This window comes from Perca fluviatilis, chromosome 9 (assembly GCF_010015445.1).
Source record: "Perca fluviatilis chromosome 9, GENO_Pfluv_1.0, whole genome shotgun sequence".
Classification (NCBI taxonomy): domain Eukaryota; kingdom Metazoa; phylum Chordata; class Actinopteri; order Perciformes; family Percidae; genus Perca; species Perca fluviatilis.
Genome location: NC_053120.1, coordinates 9,688,480 through 9,709,343, shown reverse-complemented (window position 1 = coordinate 9,709,343; position 20,864 = coordinate 9,688,480). Strand labels below are relative to the sequence as shown.

The 20,864-nt window shown below is 39.7% G+C and overlaps 1 protein-coding gene across 4 annotated transcripts in view; it reads left to right on the top strand.

Moving 5' to 3' along the window:
* bcar3 (BCAR3 adaptor protein, NSP family member) overlaps positions 1 to 20,864 on the top strand; it is a 75,617-nt gene that overhangs the window by 49,353 nt on the left and 5,400 nt on the right. For 3 of the 4 annotated variants that reach the window (XM_039811949.1, XM_039811951.1, XM_039811950.1), the window contains 7 exons: positions 13,067 to 13,195; positions 14,716 to 14,841; positions 15,499 to 15,615; positions 16,331 to 16,563; positions 17,387 to 17,487; positions 17,966 to 18,094; positions 20,196 to 20,420. In XM_039811949.1, the coding sequence (XP_039667883.1) occupies positions 13,067 to 13,195; positions 14,716 to 14,841; positions 15,499 to 15,615; positions 16,331 to 16,563; positions 17,387 to 17,487; positions 17,966 to 18,094; positions 20,196 to 20,420 (1,060 nt within the window). Of the gene's footprint in view, positions 1 to 1,787; positions 2,187 to 13,066; positions 13,196 to 14,715; positions 14,842 to 15,498; positions 15,616 to 16,330; positions 16,564 to 17,386; positions 17,488 to 17,965; positions 18,095 to 20,195; positions 20,421 to 20,864 lie in introns of those variants that run through there. The other variant, XM_039811952.1, reaches the window with a different exon arrangement.

Below are 20,864 nucleotides of genomic sequence, written 5' to 3'. Positions count from 1 at the left end.
TTGGTTCAGCCATTTCTCTCGTCTCAGCTCCACTGTTAAAAAAAAAAATACATAATACACTTTTACCATTTTACATAAAAAAATTAATCTTTTCCCTTTTGTCACGTAACTTTAAGTTGCTGAACCAGCTCGGCTCTCTTTAGTCCATTTGACAGAAACAACAAACAGATAGAAATAGACAACATAGAACCTCACCACGCTGATTTCTGTCCCTCGTTGTTTTTCCAGCGCATTCCTGGAGCGACGGATGGGTGTATTTTAAGGTGGACATTTAGCCTAGCTGGTGATTTGGGGCTGCTGTGGTTGGCAGTAGTGTGTGTGTGTTGCCCCAGGGAATGTTCTACATGTATTTCCTCCATGGATCCTCAGAGAGTTCACACTGTAATTAGTGGCTCCATGTCCGGCTGCAGAATATTCCTTTAACTGGTTGCGTTTGGGGTGTCACCCTCAGTGTGTGTTTGTCTTTGTTGATGTAAGTCGCTGTTTGTAAGTGTACATGATTTTGCCTGTATGTATATACATTCTTGTTTTTTTGTCCTTTTCTTTCTTTAATGTGTGTGTGTGTGTGTGTGTGTGTGTGTGTGTGTGTGTGTGTGTGTGTGTGTGTGTGTGTGTGTGTGTGTGTGTGTGTGTGAGTGAATTGGTGGGAAAGTTGTTGCACTTAACTAGTGTGTGGGTGTAATTGCTCAGCAGTCAAGTAGCACAAATGGCCAGCTATTTATCAGCATCATTCCGCAGGACACACACACACACACACACACACACACACACACACACCAGGCTCACTCTTGTCTAGACACTCATGCAGCAGCACTGTAGATTATTTTCAGTACACACAGTGACTGAACTTACAGCCACTTTCCATTAAATATTTTTAAATAGTTTTGTCAGTGTCTGGTAGCTATTTCCTCAGGAAAAATCTTGCCAACGCAGGAAGTGATGACTTTTCTGTTTTTAGTTAATAAATAGAAGAAGAATTAGGTAGTTTGGGAGAGCTGTTAAATAACCATGGTTGAACAGTCAAAGAAAAGACTCCAAAGACGTCCAAAGAGAGTGATATCAGTGCTGGGCATCCTGCTGGATTGACAGGTGATCTCTGGCAAGTGCAGTGGAGAAGCTCCACAGCGATGAGTGCTCAAAGGCAGAGACGGGAAGAAAATAAGAAAATGAATTGGCCATCGATTAATCATTTGTTATTTTTATGTATATGTATATGTAAATATGCAAAATAACATTCACCGGTTCAAGCTTCTCACATATCAATAAAAGTCTTCTATGATAGTAAATTGAATATTTGGGTTTTGGACTGTTGGTTGGACAAAACATTTTTTAATACATCAACTTGTGAACGGCAGTTTAGAAAGAATCAGAATACATTTTTTTTTGCCAAAGTACGTTTTCACTTGCATGGAATTTGTGTGTTTTGTGCATACAATAAACATATATAGTTTCAACCCTAGATGCAAATTACTGTGAGCCCAAGGGAAACAAAAGTAACAGTTATATTTGGTATAGGCGAGACATTATAAGATCCCCGTGGCTGATGCAAAATATGTTTTACTATCTATGTTCCTATATAGATATTCTTCCATCCATCATCCATGTGTTTTCAAGAGTAAGAGCGAGAGACTTTGCCTTTGGGGCCACTCCCCGTTCAACCATACATCATTGGCTCACACCAGACCACATGGGTCTTTTCTCTCATCCATACATGGAGCTTGGGGGTGGGGCAAATACGGGGAAAAAGTGTGAGAAAGGATCTCTAGAGATGAGTGAGCAGTGGAAGGTTCACTCTGCAGGGGACTGTGGAGGAGAGTGATAGATACAGTAGTCATCCTGACGGGGATGTTGGGAGCTGAGGTTGACAGATTTGGACCTATTCTAGTTTATTTAAATCACATCTGACTACACTGCACTTCACTTTAGTTTTTGTAACTCTGTGATGGAAGTTTTTCTTGGAAGAAGCAAATGGGAATTGTGGATGGACTTGACAGTTGGTAAAGTTAAGCTTGGGGTATGTAGTCAAGGTGATTAGCGCTGCTACTTACAGCTGAAGTGAGCTTGGTTACCCAATGAGTCTCGGCTTTTAAGAAAAGTTAACAAGAATGTCAGAGCGATGCAACGTCAAGACCCTGACAGCAGCTCTGTGTTGCTTCTACCACAAGAACTCTGTCATCACTGCCAAGGTGAGAGAGTGTGTGAGCATGTGTGTAGGTATTGACAGTCCATGTTGTGTGTGTCAGTGTTTTCATCAATGTGTTTGTGTTGCATTTGTGTTTGAAATCCTATAAAGCAAGCATGTTTCCAAGTGCACATGTGCAGGTTTGTGTGCTGCAGCGTTGTTGTGTGTGTGTGTGTGTGTGTGTGTGTGTGTGTGTGTGTGTGTGTGTGTGTGTGTGTGTGTGTTTTAAGTGTATTACTGTAATAACGAAGAATGAACATTTCATGGAAGCTTACTTTTCAGGGCTCCCATAATCTGTTGTTGTCCTTCAAAGGAGACCACAGGAAACTGTGCAGTCCACAATGAGACATTAGAAAAGGGCATTATTAACCCCACATTGCATGGTAGATTTTTTTTTATTTTTTTTTAAAGTGCATGGTGACACTTGCAGTCTGAGCAAAATCTAATCACACTGAATAGCCCTCCTCTTTCCCTCACTCTCACTGTGAGTTGAACACTGGGCTTTTATTACTCGGACCAGACGCTCTCATAAATGACCGACTGTGTGACTGTCTGACTGTGTGTGTGAGTGTGAGATATATAGCTGGCTTCGTCCATAACTAGTGCTGGCAGACAGACAGGGCAGTGTGTGATGGCAAGGGTAAGACAGAGATAGTTATAGACGCAAAGGTACCAGGACGGGCGTGACAGTCCTCATGAGGATGATAAATGACTAACTTGCGATAGTTTGTCTTCTTTATGACGTCAGTGAAATGTATGAATGCCATTAGGTTGATTGGATAGAGCGAGCAGCGGCGCTGCAGGCTGAGGTGACGTGGTTAGTCCCTCCGTAGATCAGCCGGGAGATGGTCGGTCTTGTGCCTTCTGGACCATATTTAAATCTGCTGTTAAAATACAGTCTGTGCCTGGATAAAGGACGGGTCTCAAATCGTTCTATGAGGAAAAAAAAGGTGATTAGGTCTCATCCAGTCATCTGCATCGAGTTTAGTTTAGTAGTTTTGTTTCAATTTATTTTGTTTAGTTGGTTAGTTAATGTGGATGTCCATAAGCTGTTCATCATTTCTAGTAAAACATAGTGTAAACAATATCAAAACTTAAACATAAAAAATGCACCAATTAGAGAATAAATACTAATCAATAGAACAACACAATTGGATTTATTACAATGCACAACCATCAACATGTCAGAGGCCATAACAGTGATCAAAACCTGATGATTTGCCTCCCAGGAGCACACAAGATCTCAACAAGAACTCTCACCACAGGGTCCATTCAGTAGCCGTTCTGGAGCTTTCAGTCATATCACACCATCTTCATCAGCAGAGTTCGACCAGTTGTCATGGAATTGTAAAGGCCCAAATTGTATTTATTCCTGTGCACTTGACTGTCAAATCTTAACCAAGCTAACATGGGCGAGCAGCCTTTAAAGTGAACATTTTAACATCTACAATGTAACTTCAGAGCAAACATTCTCCCAAAAATGAAACATTCATAATTATTGCCTAAACTCGTCACTTTCTCTAACCTCATATAATTAACTCACATGACCACTGACGTCCTCAAAATTCAACTCTCACGGGAACAGTCGGTGTGCAGCTTTGAACTCGTGCCTTTGTGTCGTCATTTCTAGGAATCCATTTCTACTAATAGACCAACGCTAAACATATTACTAATTGGACAACTGTGTGCAGTTTATACCGATTCTGATCCCAAAGTATTGTCTTGGTGTCGTTACAGAGAGAGTCAATCTGTTAATCTGGGTGTCTTTGATTGAACTTGAACTTGTCATCTGCCTGTGTTCTGTGTTGTCCTCTTATCCTCTCTGGCTCTACAGTGTCCCTCGAGCACTGCCTTTCCTCTACTTGACATCTTTCCCCCAACACACTCACTCTTTATCTTCTCTGTTGGTCTTTATCTCTCTATCTGTGTCTTGTCCTTGTCATGATTCCAAAGAGCCCGGGGTTTTATTCCATTCCCTTTTTCCCTCACTTGCCTCTTTATTTTCTCCTCCATCTGTCTTTTTGGGAGGTTGCCATTTAACCAAAAGGAGAAAGCTTCTTGTTTCTGTGTATCAAGTCCCCATTGACCAATTTGAATCCCTAATCATACCATACCAACAGAGGAGATTGAGCAGATTATCTCAGAGGTTGTGCAGGAAGTCATTTTTATCCAAAGCTTAGCAGCACAGTAATTCTATACATTGAGATTACACATGTTCCCTGTGGGACACAGCCTGTCACAAAAAAACAAAAAGTATAGTAACATAGAAAAAGCTATTTGTCTACCTCCTATCTTTTGTTGAAGTTTTTTTTTCTCTGTGTGTACAACAAAAAGGAATTTACTGAGAGCTTGAGAGTGTTTTAGCTTTTAGCACATCACGCACTAAACATTAAAAAACCCTTTCAGGGCCCTGACACACTAACCCAATTATCTGGTGAGGTCGGTGACTCGAGTCTGTTCGCTGTGTTCTGTGCCGTCATTCGGAGGAGCCGTCGGCCTTCATTTGGGCCGATTTCGACTTGTTGAATCGGAAGGCGGGCAGTCGGACTCAATGGCCAATGTGATTGGTGAAGCGCTAACCCGGAAATGACGAGCGGGATGAGCCTGACTAACGCCTCTCAAAATCTGACGAAAATCTTTTAAACTGACCTTTGTCGATCTGAAATGAAGACAGATTCAGCAATTGCATGGCCTATTTCTCGCTTAAAATGTATCGTGTTCCAAATGAGCCGCCATTATTCTCGGTTGTAAAATCCGGGAGCAGCCAGACCCACGTGACGCGTTCGTCCAATCAGCTACCGGTTTTCATTTTTTGGGCGACATTACAGATTAGCGCTGCCTGCTGTTATGGAGACGTATTACCTCTCGCGCACGGGCAGAACGTATACTCAAGTCGGCGTCGCTTCGGTGTGTTCCGAGGCACTTTTTTGACCAACTCGGGGAGGCAGTCAGTCCGACTGCCTTTTCTGCCGAAGGTCGGCCGTCTGGTTGGTGTGTCAGAGCCTTCAAAGGCATCCTTAAGCTACAGACCCTTCATCTCCCAGGCTCAGTTGTTGCTACATGATTAAAGTCTGTGAACAACCAGATTTGATTCAGACCAAATCACACAATAGGTATTAACATGCAGCTACAACAGCCTCGGCTCTTTTGTGAAAGATTTTCACCAGATTTTGGGACTTTGAAATGTTTTTAGCGGATAGTTTATTGTTTCCAGGAAGCGTCTGGGAAAAGTGTGTTTCTCAACTAACACTATACAGCATTATCTCAGAGATGGCACTGATGATGTTCCCTCTGTAGCTGACCCAGACCAACCCGTCAGATGCCTCCTGGCCTAAACACGGGAAGAATCACCCATCTAGTTGCGGGTAAACAGGAAAGGTGGGGATGTTGTGATCATGCAGCCAAGATGTCCAGATCCAGAAATCAAAAGATTCAGGGTTATTAGCTTTCATCAGCCTTCCACAGCTTTGAAACTGTCAATCCAGTCGAATGTAAGAGACAGAAACTGTGCGTCCTGCCCTGAGTTATTATCAGACTGTATTGAACTTTAAAAAAAGCTGAATAGAAGAAATGAAATTTAATAGAATTTTCTCAGTATTGCAAAACATGTCATATATGGTGAAATGTGGAGAGATTGAGGTTTTTGCTGAATAATCATGCGGCACCCAAAAGTTTTTCCTTCCTTTCCTCCTGGATGTATTTTCCAAAGTAGCTGCACTACTGACAGTTTGCATTCATGTTGGGACTTTTCAAAACTTCACGCTGAGTTAGTTTGACAGCTGGATGGATGCATACAGTACAGTAGCTAGAGACAGCAAGAAATGGAGTGCCACAAGGAGGAAAAGAGACAGAAACTGAAAGAGGGAGAAAGATAAAGAGCAGAGGAAATACCAGATAAACAGCAGACCAAACTGTTATTTTAATGGTGGTGATGATGAGGATGATGGCTCTTGTGAAAATCACTAGATCTCTCCACTACAAAGAAGTACAGTATATCTCAAGTCTGAAGAAGCACAGATCCAAAACACTTTCTATGAAGAAATTAAAAGGTGTTCATTTTGAAAATGCCTGGTCTATATATCCGCTTCAATAAGGAGCTTTACTAAATCATTAAATGGTAACTACCGTTTTTTTGTCAACCTGGACCCAATTTTCCCATGTTTTTGTGTCTAAGTGACTGATGGGAACAATCTTTGAAATTAGTCCAGTATTAAGCGATATCGCTGCAGTCGGTAGCGGCGAAACAAGCTACAATGTAAGTCAATAAGGGCAATTGTCCAGCTTGTATTTACTTTCACAAAAGTGCTCGTTTTGCCACTGACAGGCTCAGATTAATATTCTAAGTGTCTGACAACATTAAGGAAAGGATTTCTAAGAAGGTCGACCTTTCTGTTAAAGAGTAAGATGAGTTTTTTAAACATCAAAACATCCGCGAAATTGCGTTCGCTAAATCCACCAGACTCCATGTAAATAAACAATAATTAAGCATCGTAAAATACACTAACTTCAAAGTCGAAAGAAACAAAATGATGGGTCGTTTTTACACTTTTCCAACCATCACAAGTCTAGTTTTGGTTGAAATAAACACAGTTTACCGATTTACAAGATGTAAAATATGTTGGCTCTATGCACGCTAAAGTATTGCTTTTTTAAATGGAGTCTGGTGGGTTTACACCGTGAGTGTAATGATACATCACTCCCGGCAATCCCTGAAATGACGTCAGACATGGAGATTAGTCAGGAGTGCGGCAGATTTTAATATTTAAACTATCAGAGTGTACAGTACACACATACAAAATAATGTGACAATGCATAAATCACTGTGACTATGCTATAAATGTTTTATTGTGGATGAACTCTTTCAAATGTTTGCAGCTAGAGCGGCAAAAGAAAGTATGGTTAATTGGACAAATACTCCTGTGGTTTTCTGTTAACATGATCTTACCGTTTATTTCTCACCCTGCACAGTTGCAGATTAAATCGATGATGTTGGACATCAACTAGGGATTATAATGTCCACTAGTGTGTTCATGTGTTCACGTGTGTGTGAGATGATGAGGAATCAGATTTATAACGCTAAAAGGTTATTTGTCTTCACCTCACTGAACTCAAAGGACAAGCAGCTTAGTTGTCCGTTGCTTCTGATTGGTCCCCTCGAGCTCAGGCTGGATTGTCACAGCTGCCAAAAAAGACCTGGGTTAAACCTGCGCATCATCTCCAACGTACACACAGAAACCTTTCAAACATTTAAGAAAATACTTTCTATTCCTGTATAAAATCCAGAACATCCAAAGGGATGTGATGTTATTTACTGTGAATAATACCATTTGTTTGTTTTTTTTGTTCTAAAACTGCTGCACTTTAATGCTGAGTAAGAGATTATTTTTATGGCATGTCAGTGTTTTTAGACATTGGAGAGAAATAGTGCTGCGCTAAATTTGAACCAATTGTCTTAATCTTTGTTTCGACATTTAAATGTATACTGTTGTCTGTTATTATAACAGTATTAAGTCCAGATGCATCTCCAACTGTAAGGATTTTAATCCAATTAAAATCAGTTTACATTTATTAATGTGGCCTTTTATCCGAAGCGGCATACAGATTAGGTGCCACAGCAGATTGTACTCTATTCCTCTTTCTACAACCACCATAAACACATATTAGAAGTACAAACTCTCAAAATATTCTACTGAAATTCAGTACTTGAATAAATGTACAGTACAGTACTTGGTTACTTCCCACCTCTACTCCAACTAATACTTAACTTTCACCCGTACTGAGGCTCAATGTTACTGTCACTTTATCTACAGTCCTTCACTCGTGAAGGTGTCTGACTTTATGGCTCCATCAGGAAGCTTGTTCAACTTTGAATTACTGAGAGAAGAAGAATAGGAGAAGTAATGGAGGAAAGGTAATAAGGATGTTAGAAAGACAGGCGGGTCAGTACAGTCCACAGTACTGTTAGTGCTGTGTTGTGGTCCATATGCACAGGGTGGTACAGTATAAATGCAGCTGCTCTCAGAGGATGACATCATATTGCAGGGTCTTATTAAAGGCCTGCCTATAAAAATAACCCTCCCATCCACTATTTCCATCTCTCCTCCTCTCCTTTGCTCCTTCCATTTCTCCCCCCCTTATCCTCACTCATCTGTTTCTTTCTGTTCTGTTTGTCCTTACTTAGCTACATGATCCATCCATTCCCATCCTCCCTTTACATCTCCACAGCACTCCCCTGTTCATCAGGCCTGTTGCTCGTGTGGCTGCAGGTGTAATAGCATTTTATTGTAGTAATGAATGTATTCACAGATGTGACTATAATCCATAACAAAATAACAGCAAAAAAAGAGTTTTTTACGAGAGCTTCAACACAAGCCAAATAAACCAAAGTTAAAACAGCCACCAGCTCTTATGTTTTCAGTATTATCCAGTTCAGCTCATCTCAGTCTAAATGTGTTGTGTAATTCAGGTACGACAGGAAAAGCAAGTTGCCCAGACAGTGGGTTAATGGGTGTGACATACTGCTTTTAACTGATGTTTAACAGAAAAGCAAAACAAAAAGTAAAACAAAATGAAGGTGATGCACCCTCTAAATCTTAAGTACATCTTCCTCCTCCTTTCTGCCTGCCTTAACCCTAGAACGATAAAGTATTAATGATGAAGTGACACTGAACCCCAAATTTCTGCCAAGTGACTTGAACAGTGTAGCCTACAATATAGGGGGTGGGGAGGTTTTTTTCACATTAGGTTATAGGTTTTTTAACCTAAAATACGCAGATCTTATAAAAGCATTAGAAAGGTTGAAACTGATTTTCACTTGGATTTGTCCCCACACTCAAAAGTTATTCTGTTTCCTGCTGCAAAGATAACTTCATTCAAATAGTGGTATTGATATCAGAAAAATAAGTTGTTGTTTTTTTTGGTTAGGTACCTCAAGATGAAAACACAATGTCATTTTCAATTCATTTTCAAGAGTCTTTTTTTAGACTCCATTGAAGAAATGAATAAAGGAAAAATAATTAAATTCTGATTTTTACAGTTTATTTATCTATTAATTCATTGAGTCTATTTGTTTAAAAAAAAATATATATATATATTTTCACATGTCCAAACTACTGGGCAAATATATTGTACATGTGATTCCAGACAGTGAAATCAATGGCGCCCTGTGGCGTGACTGAATGACAGCTCAATTAAACTGCCCCTAGTAGCCTACTTTCCACTGCTGCACCAACACACAGATACACAGTAACACGCACACATAGTCATACGACAGACGTCAGGCTGCACTGGAACAAACAAACTAATCAGTGCGTGTGCCTTATGACCCAGAGCCTGTTGGCTTCTGCTCTAGTGTTTTCTGTGTCAGAGCTGTAATAGGATGCTGATTTCCAGTCATGGAGACTTGGAGACTGAGGGCAGAGGGGTCTATTGTAATGACTTTAGAGAGAGAGACAGAACATGTGAAATAGAGAGGTAGTCCAGTAGAACTACATGAAGCAGGTAATTAAAAAAAGAAAAATCTGGCTCCTCTGGCACCACCTACAGCCTGTAGTGCGATTTGCAAAAATCCACCGCTCCCTGTCCAGATGCACCAATCAGGGCCAGGGGGGGTCAATCACTGCTCATGCACACACATTCATTCTCCCTTGTGGGGGGAGGGGCTTAGCAGACCGTTTTGGGCTTTAGCGGAAAGGGGGGAGGGACTGAGAAGTTATCAATGTTCAAATTTTTTGGCTAAGTCCTGGATCATCGCAATCCTACCTACAGCACCTTTAAGGGACCTTGGGAGCTATTTTAAAGGTCTCTTTACACCAGCATGTGGAGGTGCTATCAATGATTTCCAGTGGAAAAATTACAACTAAGTTGCAGCTACACAGTATAGCATTATTATAATATTATTAAACCATGCACCTTAAAGTTTAAGGTGCATGGTTTAATAATATTATGATAATGCTCAAATGGTTTAAGGCTTAAACCATGCACCTGAAACCATCATCCAGTTTTCCTTGAGCTGTTTGGAGCAAAATATTAGGCTGTTACGTAATTTAAAAAGTATTTTATTGCTGCTTTTTTTAAATATACCGAATTACGTATTTCTTGTGTATCACAATGTGACTGTGGATTGTGATTGGATGAGAGACATATGGAGCTGCGTTAAGCCTTTTTTTACCATACGAGGGCAAGTTCATCATGTTCTATCGTGTCAGCAACTATTGCTTTACTCTTCTCTTAACTTAGTGACACAGAATCAAGAACATGGGCATTCGTTTTAAGTCATTTTTCTTGCCATCTGTAAAATTCTTCTTTTTAACTTTGGTTTATTCTGCCAACTAAAGGAAAACACATGTCTTTTTGGCTGAAACCTCTATAGAGCTACTGACTGATGTTGATTCTCAGTGGGATCAAGTGTTGATGGCAGAAATACTGTATCCCTTATTGGAGCTTCAATGTTACCAGAAAATGGTCAACATGGATGTGCTTCTTCTATAGTTTGATATAATGAAGCTTTTATTATGGCACAATAAGGGCAGGTGCCTTTTAATACTGTCAACACTAGTTAGACGTGCCACATCATTACAGGTGCATGAGCATGATCACTTTCTGTTTGTGTGTTTAAGCCAGACTGAGCTGTCTAACATGACACAACATGCACACAAAAGACCATTAATTAACCTACTTTGTTTCTTGGCAGAAAATACAGATCAAACTAATCCAAAGGGTCTCTCTTTTGGGAAGTATTGTGCATGTTCACAAGTACTTTCCTGCATCACAAGAATCATTTGAATTCCTAAAATGGCTATAATTACCAAATTACCATGAATGATGAGGAAATCTCAACAGTATTGATAATCATTAACAGTCTTAACAGTGTCTACACATACAAAGTCAGTACTCTGTGGGAGGTTAATGTGGGAGGACTAGTGACAGCTAACAAAAACGGGCCAGATTGGCGTACTGTACTGTTATGCCATGCACAAATTATATACAACTTGCAAAAAAGCTGTAAAAAACATTTATTTATCATTATTATCGGTCTCGGATAGATGTTTTTTTTACCTTATTAAAACAGGAACACTCAACACAGAACAAATGAAAATACAAACTAGTGAGTACATTTAAGTTTCACCAGTCAACTTTCAGGGAAAGTTGCGTCACCGTGTGTGTGTGTGTGTGTGTGTGCGTGCGTGCATGCGTGCGTGCGTGCCTGTGTGTATGTACGTCAGGTAAAGGTGTGTATGGAGGCAGGTCTGGGCAGTTGGGTGGGGTCAGGATAGAAAGCCAAGAGAGGAAAATCACTTACAACAGAGAGAGAGAGAGAGAGAGAGAGAGAGACGGTGTGCGAGAGCATGTTCCCCAAGGAAAAAGGACTCGTGGGGGTTTGAAAACAAGCTATTTAATACGAGAGACCAAATCTAATAGTTTGTATGTTTGATATGAAGTCTGTATTTGAGGAAAGGAGACAGAGGGAGCGATGCAGAGACCCAGCAGCTGTCATGTAAGTGTGTACGTGTGTGTGTGTGTGTGTGTGTGTGTGTGTGTGTGTGTGTGTGTGTAATGTGTTGTGTACGAGTTGTGGTGCAGGTGGTTGTGCTGACTCTGCATCCTGTCAGGTTGTTACCAGATCATTCTGTCCTTCACTTTTCAATTTTCCAAACTTTCTGGGCTCTCTGTCGGGGTTAAAATGACCGATCAATCATTTGATTATCTGTCAGATGTCTGAATAAAATGAAACTATTAGTTCTCCCTGGTACCTGTCTTGGTATCCTAGTTTCGTAACCTTCTGTGTTTTGGGTCACCTTCACTCAATTTGGTTTTAAAAATATTGCATGTTGTCGGTTGCACAGATTTTTAAGTCCTATGAGGCAAATTAGTTATTTTGGGTTTTTTAAAGTAGGATTACTGCTTGTTTAGGAAGTTTTTTTTATTTCTGTTACTGGCTCCTATAAAGTTTTTTATTTTACTAAGCTTTTTTATGTCCTGTAAGTTGTACACCCTTATCATGTGTCTTCTCTAATCATATCGTTTTTTTTTTTTATTAGCATCAGAATCAGAAAAGGTTTTATTGCCACAATAAGTACGCTTATGTGGAATTTGCCTTGGTAAAAGGCATACAAATAATAAACAAACAAACATATTAAACATTAATATTATATAACATTATATACATTAACTACTATGCATTGCCAGACCTTACTTCACAGCGCTGCGGAGGAGGGTCTGGTTAGTCCACACAGCATTCCGGGATGGGAGAGAAACCAGTTTATTGGCATATCTTTAAACCAATCACAATCATCTTGGGCAGTGCTAAGCCCCGGACACAATGCCACTGCCTCTGCAAAATAGCCTCGGGAAAGAACTTGTTTTGATGGAACATGTGTACGTTCAAAAGCTGTTTTAGTCGTGCAACAGAAAACTCAGATTGGACAGATAGTCTAGCTAGCTGTCTGGATTTACCCTGCAGAGATCTGAGGAGCAGTTAACCACAGTCCTCATAGTTTAGAATGCCAACACAAAGAAAGTGGAAGGTGACGGACATCCGGCCTAAAAAGAGGGACATCCCGAAAGTGGAACTTCGTCGATATAGACTGCTCTGGAGTGACTGCAATATTTGTCATTGCTGTATCCGTGCCTTTGAGCTTTGACCCCATCATTGTTTGTTTTAGGTAATAAGGAACTGTTCAACTTTTATGATTGTTGTCAGTCTTGAGGTTTTAGGTGTCAGCTATGCTCCCATAACTAGAACTACTAACATTTATGGTCTGTATAGCTGTCATCATAGCTAATGATGGATGAATGAAGACACTGACGTCTGTTTTTCTGTGTGTTCTTCCATAAAGTCAACCACTTTATTCAGTTCTGTTATTTCTGTATTTATTATCGCAGTTCTCCAGAGATCAGTTCATCGTGGACTGTCCTTCAGAGAAACTTCGCAGAGAGCTGGAGGAAGAACTGAAGATGAACTGCGAGGAGCCGAGAAGCCACGCATGGTACCATGGAGCGATTCCCAGACAGGTAACACGCACACAAAAATCTGAGTCATGAGTCCCTCCCTTTAAAAGCTTGGTTAAAAACTTGTTGAACCAGATCACTTATTATTAGACTGCCACACGGCACACACGGTGCTTACAGAAAGGTTAAAGCTTAAATAGTGGCTCCTGCAGCAGAGCATGGTTTATAACGTCAGGTGACTGTACAAAAAGCCCTTTCTGTATAGTGTGTGTGTGTGTGTGTGTGTGTGTGTGTGTGTGTGTGTGTGTGTGTGTGTGTGTGTGTGTGTGTGTGTGTGTGTGTGTGTGTGTGTGTAAAGAGAGAGAGATTGTGTTCCTTCTGAAAGCCAGCTCTGAGATGTAATCATTTTAATAAGTGCTTCCTTTGGCTAAACTAACCTAAACCACCATTATATACTATACAAACACTTGCTTAATTAAAGTCTGTAACTGTGTGAAGGGTGGTGTGTGTGTGTTTTTGTGTGTGTGTGTGTGTGTGTGTGAGAGAGAAAAAAAAAAAAAAAAAAGTGTGTGTGATGGGGAATGGAATGAAAGAAAGAAAATGTAATGGAAAAAAAAAAAAAAAAAAAAAATTTTAATAAAAAAAAAAAAAAAAAAAAAAAAAAAAATTAAAACCCCTGGGTTTTGATGTAATGAAGTAAAGGCTTTTTTTTTTTTATCAAATTTTTGACATCTATTCTTGTTCTGTTCTGATGAGTTTTTAAAACTGTCCCTTATGACTCAAACTGCTTGTTTTATTTAGCCAACAGTCTAAAGCCCAATTATATTGAGTTTAATATCATATATGACAAAGAAAAGCATCAAATGTTTAATATTTTGTCCTACAAAAAAAAGACAATTAACTATTCTTTCATTATAGTTGTTGCTAATTCATTTTCTGTCGATATGCTAATTAATACAATTTAATTGGTTCAGCTCTGTTTGCATGCATTAAAATATACACATCTTGGAAGTGAAAGTTGATTCTTAACCTTGGAAACAGTAGTTTGACAAAGAAAGTCTAAAACTAACTAATGTTAATGTTAACTGAAGGTCTATTTATTAGCTTTTTCCTGGAGCGTTCAACCAAATCGTGTGGTGTTGCACAACAGATGGAAGTAGCTTAGTTGTCACGGATAAAGCTCACTGACCCAAGTCTTAAATCTTTCAGTTGGGATTCGGCTAAAATGTCCAGAAAAAGCTGGTAAATGGACCTGGAGTAAGTTTATTTTTTTTGGTCATATTATATAACTCTGTATGGGTTCAAAATAAGAGCACATTTCCCATCTGAAAGTTAAGTTATAAAACACAAATGTTCAAATCTATCTGAGGATTTTCTAGCTGGATAAATACTGTGAGAGGTTGAGGTTTTACATATCTCCATGTCTTAAGTAACCGCTGCAAACCATCCGGCACTGAGCTCATAAAGAAGGTAACAGTATAACAGCCGACCATCATTAGATTTAATGAAATGTTTGGACTGTAAACAAGCACGGTGTGCCTGCGTGTGTGTGTGCTCGTATGTAAACCTCTGTATCGTTCCAGGTTGCAGAAAACTTGGTGCAGCGTGACGGAGATTTCCTGATCCGTGATTCGCTGTCCAGTCCGGGAAGTTATGTCCTGACCTGCCAGTGGCGAAACACTGCCCAGCACTTTAAAATCAATAAGAGGGTAAAATAATGTTTATGAATTCATATAAAACTGTCAAACACTTAGTAGTAGGAAGGTGCATAATGTAATACTTTGGTTTGGTGGTGGAACCCATTCTGACACTATTTCACACACGTTTTATTTTATTTACTTTTATATATATTATATATATATATATATATATATATATATATATATATATATATATATATATATATATATATATTGACCGGTAGTGTATAAAAAGTCAAAAGTTTGGGGTCAAATTTTCGATCCACTCCATTACAGACCATTACCAGCTGAGATCAGTTGCATTGTTTTTTTAACCAGGGCAGCAGTTTTCAGATTATATTATGTGCTTACATAATTGCAAAAGGGTTCTCGACTGTTGTAGAAATAAGTGGCTGATCTTTAATGCAATATCTACATTGCCCATTATCAGCAACCATTCATCCAATGTTCCAAAGGCCCATTCTGTTTACTAATCTGATATCATTTTAAAAGGCTAACTGAGGAAACATTGTCACACGTCACTCTTTGTTTGAACTGGTAACGACAGACAAATGCAACCTGTGACAGTTGGTCGCTTCATTTTAAGGGGTCACAGATAACAAAAGGTTGGGAACCACCGAGTAATAACTAATAAATACGTCATTTCTTTTTACATCTCTCCTTCAGGTAGTGATTTTGAACGAAGCCTACTCCAGAGTGGAGTACCGGCTGGAGAGGGACGGGTTTGAACACGTCCCTGCACTTGTGAGATACTATGTCGGCAACAGAAAACCTGTCTCCCAGGTGGGTTTGGTTGAATGTTGTTATGGATAACATCTTCATAGCTGCTTTGATACAGTTGATTTGTTGGTGATCAGTAAAATATGTAGGTTGGTTTTGTTTTCCTAATTGGAAGCTATAAAGCAAGCACAGACTTGTCCCATATATTTTAACAGAAAGTTGAAAAATATTGCGTTTACTTCACACAAGAGCAGCCATTTTCCCCTGTTGCCATGGAAACGTTATGAAGTGACGTTATGAAGTGACGGAATTACGCGACGTGAACTTCATTGAAAAGCAGGGTGTTGAGGGAATCACTTTCTCTTTTTCATCAAACCGCAGTTTTTGCAAGTTCCCGCAATTTCATCTCGTAAAATTCCATAAATATCCCGCATATTCCATTGTATTTTTTAAGAAAACGTGCCACATAATCAAGGATTTTTGAGCTCAACAATCACAAAAAAACTCAATTTTTCTGGAAGGACTGTTAAAAACTTAATGCACAGTACATGGCTAGATAACTAGATGTCAAATGCCATCCAAAGATTGAATTTTGTTCACACAAAATGATCAATACAATTCTTGACTGCCTTTTATATATAGGCCTATATATAAGTATAACATTTTTGTTGTAAAAGTAAATGTTTTGATATCCCTTATTTCACTAAGAGAGACTGTTTGATGAAAAACAAAACATGTTGAGTTTAACGTCATCTCATCTTCTATCTGTGCATTTAAGGTGGTAGGAGCCATTATCTTCCAGCCAATTAACAGGGGGCTGCCGCTGCGCTGTCTGGAGGAAAAGTACGGGTTGTCCAGCCATCATCGAGAGGCGCTCATGGCGCAGGAGAGGCGGAATCAGAAGCGCCGCAGCCTCAACATTACCAACGGACACACACACGACAACACACACACCGTGCACGACAGCACACACGGCCGGGACGACGGCGTGAGCCGAGGCAGCCAGCTCAGGTTGGTACCCAACTAGAAACCCACACAAACACACTGATTAACCCCAGTATTCCTCAGTGGCTGGAGTAATGTGTGTGTTTGTTGTTTCTAGACAATCACATATTAAGCGTGTATAATTTGTTAGATTTGATAAATACTGGGTTAAAGACTGTTGTGCTTTTTAGCTCCAAGGGACACAAGCCTATTACTGAAAGTGCGTAGTGGGCTACAGACCAAATAACAAGCTGTCTGCTATATTTGAATAATGGAGGCCCACCTTTACTCAGTCATCCTCTCTCTCTCTCTTTGTTTCTCTTTCTCTCACACTCTCTGAAAGACTTAAATCAACCCTTTAAATCCCTTCCTGCTTTTAAGCTTTTAACACGTAGCCTCGAGCTGTTAAGATTCATCATCCAGGCAGTGGGCTGTATATACAACACGTTCCATATGTATCGTAAGTCCTCTATAAATAAAGAAATGGTGTGTGTGACTTTTCTGCTGAAGGGGACAGTAGTGTGTAATTTCACAAGTGCATTGAGCTTAATGTATGGAGTTCATATCTGTCTGAGTAAAGAGACGGAGAGGGAACGAGGAAAAGATAAATATGTGGTCCAGAGTAGAACAGAACAGAGAGAGGAGTGGTATAAAGGAAGGAAGAGAAATATGAATTAAAAACTCAGTGTTGTCTTTCTTTGTTTCGTGTTCATTAATGTTACTCTGTATTCTCACTGTGTTAAGCTTTTGATTATTATTATTATTACAAAATGGGTTTGCTTTATTTCTCCCTTTTGTATTTGTAGGTGTTTTATGTGTATTGATCATTGGACGTCCACTTTTCACTCAGGTCAAAGGATCGCTGTGGCAGCCAACCAGCAAGTCTCAATCAGGTCCAAGAGAGGCGACGCCCGCTCAAGGCGCACCAATCAGAAAGCTACCTGCCTCTTGGTAAGTAAAAGTGAAAGAAAAAAGTCGTCCGACCTTTAGCTTTCTTATTTTATGCCGTGATTGGCCAGGTGTGCAGAGGTGTAAAAGTAAAGTACGTTTTCTGTGTACAGCCGAGTGCAACACTGAAGGCCTTTACTTTAAACGTGTGTGGGATTCCTTGCTGTCTTTCCTTCTTGCTTTTGAGCGTGTGTAAACCCTTTGCCTTTATACAAGACTTGTTTGTATGTTTGAAGCACACTGGAGTCTCTATTCACTCTTTATTGTGCTGTACATGATTTTTTTTTTTTTATAAACAAATCTAATTTAGATGAAAAAAGGTCTGAGTGGTAAGGATTTTGACCAGCTTATTTTATCACCCATTTCCTCTTTTCTCCATTTTTTGAGTTATACATTCTGTTTGGTTTACACACCTATTTTCCTTTATTCTATTCTTTTCTTTCTGTGACCACCTCTACTTGTCTTCTCCTCATCTCCCCAGGATCCAAAGCCCAGCCCCAGCAGTCTGCTGACCCCTCCCTCCCGAGCCCAAAGTCTCCAGTCTTTCGGACGGGCAGTGAGCCGTTGCTGAGTCCCTCAGTCTCACGGAGATCTGCAGAGCTTCTGGCAGGTCAGTAGGAGGATCAAATCCAACGTTACACTAATCAGCTTATTAACACTCAAAGACCTCAGTAACTTTTCCTGCTACCGATTTCCGACCGTGGTCAGGAAGCACAGGGGAGACACTTTGTTTCTCTCGCTATATCGCTCTAGAGTCCTCGCTCCAAAGCTAATCACAGTCACTCTCTCACTCGCTCTACCACACACTCCCCACATGCCGGCCCTGCTATTCTCTTAAAGAGATCGTCGCACACATATAGCCTTCAGGCCACTTACGTAGGCTATGGCGAAAGCTCCGCGTGGAGCCTCCACAGAACCATACATTTATCTTAAGTAGAGATGCACCCATTACAACTTTCTACGCCGATTCAGAGTTCTTTGAGTTAGGCCAGCCGATACCGATTTTAGCCGATTCGGATTTCATTTTTTCTAACCACAGCACACACAAATATTTATTTTCTATCTTTTCTTTAATAGAACATTTTGCACAGAACATTATATAAATTACTCATGGTGTGGGAAATTCACACACACATCTAAAGAGCAATGTTAGAACCATTTCCTTCTTTTCACATCCAATATCCAACTAAAAAAATGTGATTTGGGGTTTTGGTGTCGCCCTACTTTTTCCTTGCAGGTGTTGCATACTGCAAACTTGTTATCTTCTGCACACACGCTGAAGAATTTCCAAACGGCTGACATGTTGCAGGTTGATTCACGAGGTTCCCTACATGTGCGAGAATAGCGCGGACACACGCTTCACACCGCGAGCGGGTACACGCAACACACAGCGGAAAAGTTGAGAGAAAGGGAAAAGAGAGTGTGCTGTCACGTCTGTGTGCGTGCGTCCTTGAGAACTTTAACTCTTATAACTTATGTTGTCAGTTAATTGTAGTGTTGACCGGCATGAAATCGGCATATGTCAGACTGACCTTAAAGTCTGACATATGTCTGACGCTGATCTTAAGCTGTCTCCCTACATGCTCCTGCCATTGTTTGCATGCAGATAGGAAATTCAATTTAACCCTGTCCTTTTTGTGCTTTCACACATTCTTTGGTTCTCTAGTTTAAATTTGGCAAATAAAGTAAAGTAAATAAAAGACAGTTCACAGAAATGAGAAGGAAATGTCTTAAATACAGACACAAATATAGTACATATCATCTGTACATATATACAGATGATACATTGATTCAAAACAATCAAGTCTATGTGATGACAGGTGTTGGGTGATAATGTGATAAAAGTTGTTGGGTGATAATGTGATAAAAGGTGTTGGGTGATAATGTGATAAAAGTTGTTGGGTGATAATGTGATAAAAGGTGTTGGGTGATAATGTGATAAAAGGTGTTGGGTGATAATGTGATAAAAGTTGTTGGGTGATAATGTGATAAAAGGTGTTGGGTGATAATAATGTGATAATGTGATAAGTGATAAGTGATTAATGATTAAAAAGGATAATAATGTGATAATTAAAAGTTGTGATACTGTGATAAAAGTGTGGTGATAATTGATAAAGGAAAAGTTGGGTGATAATGTGATAAAAAGTGTGTGGGGTAATGTGATAAAAGGTGTTGATGTGATAAGAAGGATATGTGATAAATGGATAATGGATAAAGGTGATAATGTGATAAAAGTGTGGGGATTAAAGGAAAAGTTGGGGATAATGTGATAAAAGTTGTTGGGTGATAATGTGATAAAAGGTGTTGGGTGATAATAATGTGATAATGTGATAAAGTTGTTGGGTGATAATGTGATAAAAGGTGTTGGGTGATAATGTGATAAAAGGTGTTGGGTGATAATGTGATAAAAGGTGTTGGGTGATAATGTGATAAAAGTTGTTGGGTGATAATGTGATAAAAGTTGTTGGGTGATAATAATGTGATAATGTGATAAAAGTTGTTGGGTGATAATGTGATAAAAGGTGTTGGGTGATAATAATGTGATAATGTGATAAAAGGTGTTGGGTGATAATGTGATAAAAGGTGTTGGGTGATAATGTGATAATGTGATAAAAGGTGTTGGGTGATAATGTGATAAAAGGTGTTGGGTGATAATGTGATAAAAGGTGTTGGGTGATAATGTGATGACAGTATTGTTCATGTGTTTACAGGCGAGGCCATCCGGGGCTCTGATAGCCAGTTGTGTCCCAAACCGCCTCCCAAGCCAAGCAAGGTGCCGCTTGCTCGACTGCCTCGCCCCCGCTGCCTTCAGCCATTAGCCCCCCCTTCCAGCTCCTCCAGCCTCACAGACTACTCCTCCACCTCCCCCCGGTTAACGGCATCTCCCCTGGACTCCGCGTGTGTGGAAACTCTGGGTTCTACATGGAGGAGTGGAGGTAATGAAATGCATTTTTGACATATCAGTAGCTGCACATTTGCTGTTTTTCTTTACTGGGAGCACTTTTATCATCAATAAATCCTTACCCTGTTAGTTTCAAAGATGTATGTAACAACTGTAAAACATATTAACTAGTACAGGGAACATTAGCTGCCTCTACAGACTTAACCACTGCATTTTACTTTGTTTTATTAGTAATTCATTATTCCAAGATCGGTTCCCCCAATGCTAGCCTTGTACAGTACACTTAAATTAGCTCTTTGTATCGTGTTACATGTTTGAAGTTGTTAGTGAAACCAGATCCAAACAGTTAAGCCTAATCAACTGAATTAGAACATATATTGGATTTTATTTTCAATTTTTAGTTGTTGACACTTATTTTTCTGCCAAGTGGGAGATGGGGTATTGGTTCACTAAATGTTGATTTAGATTTTCTGTGTGT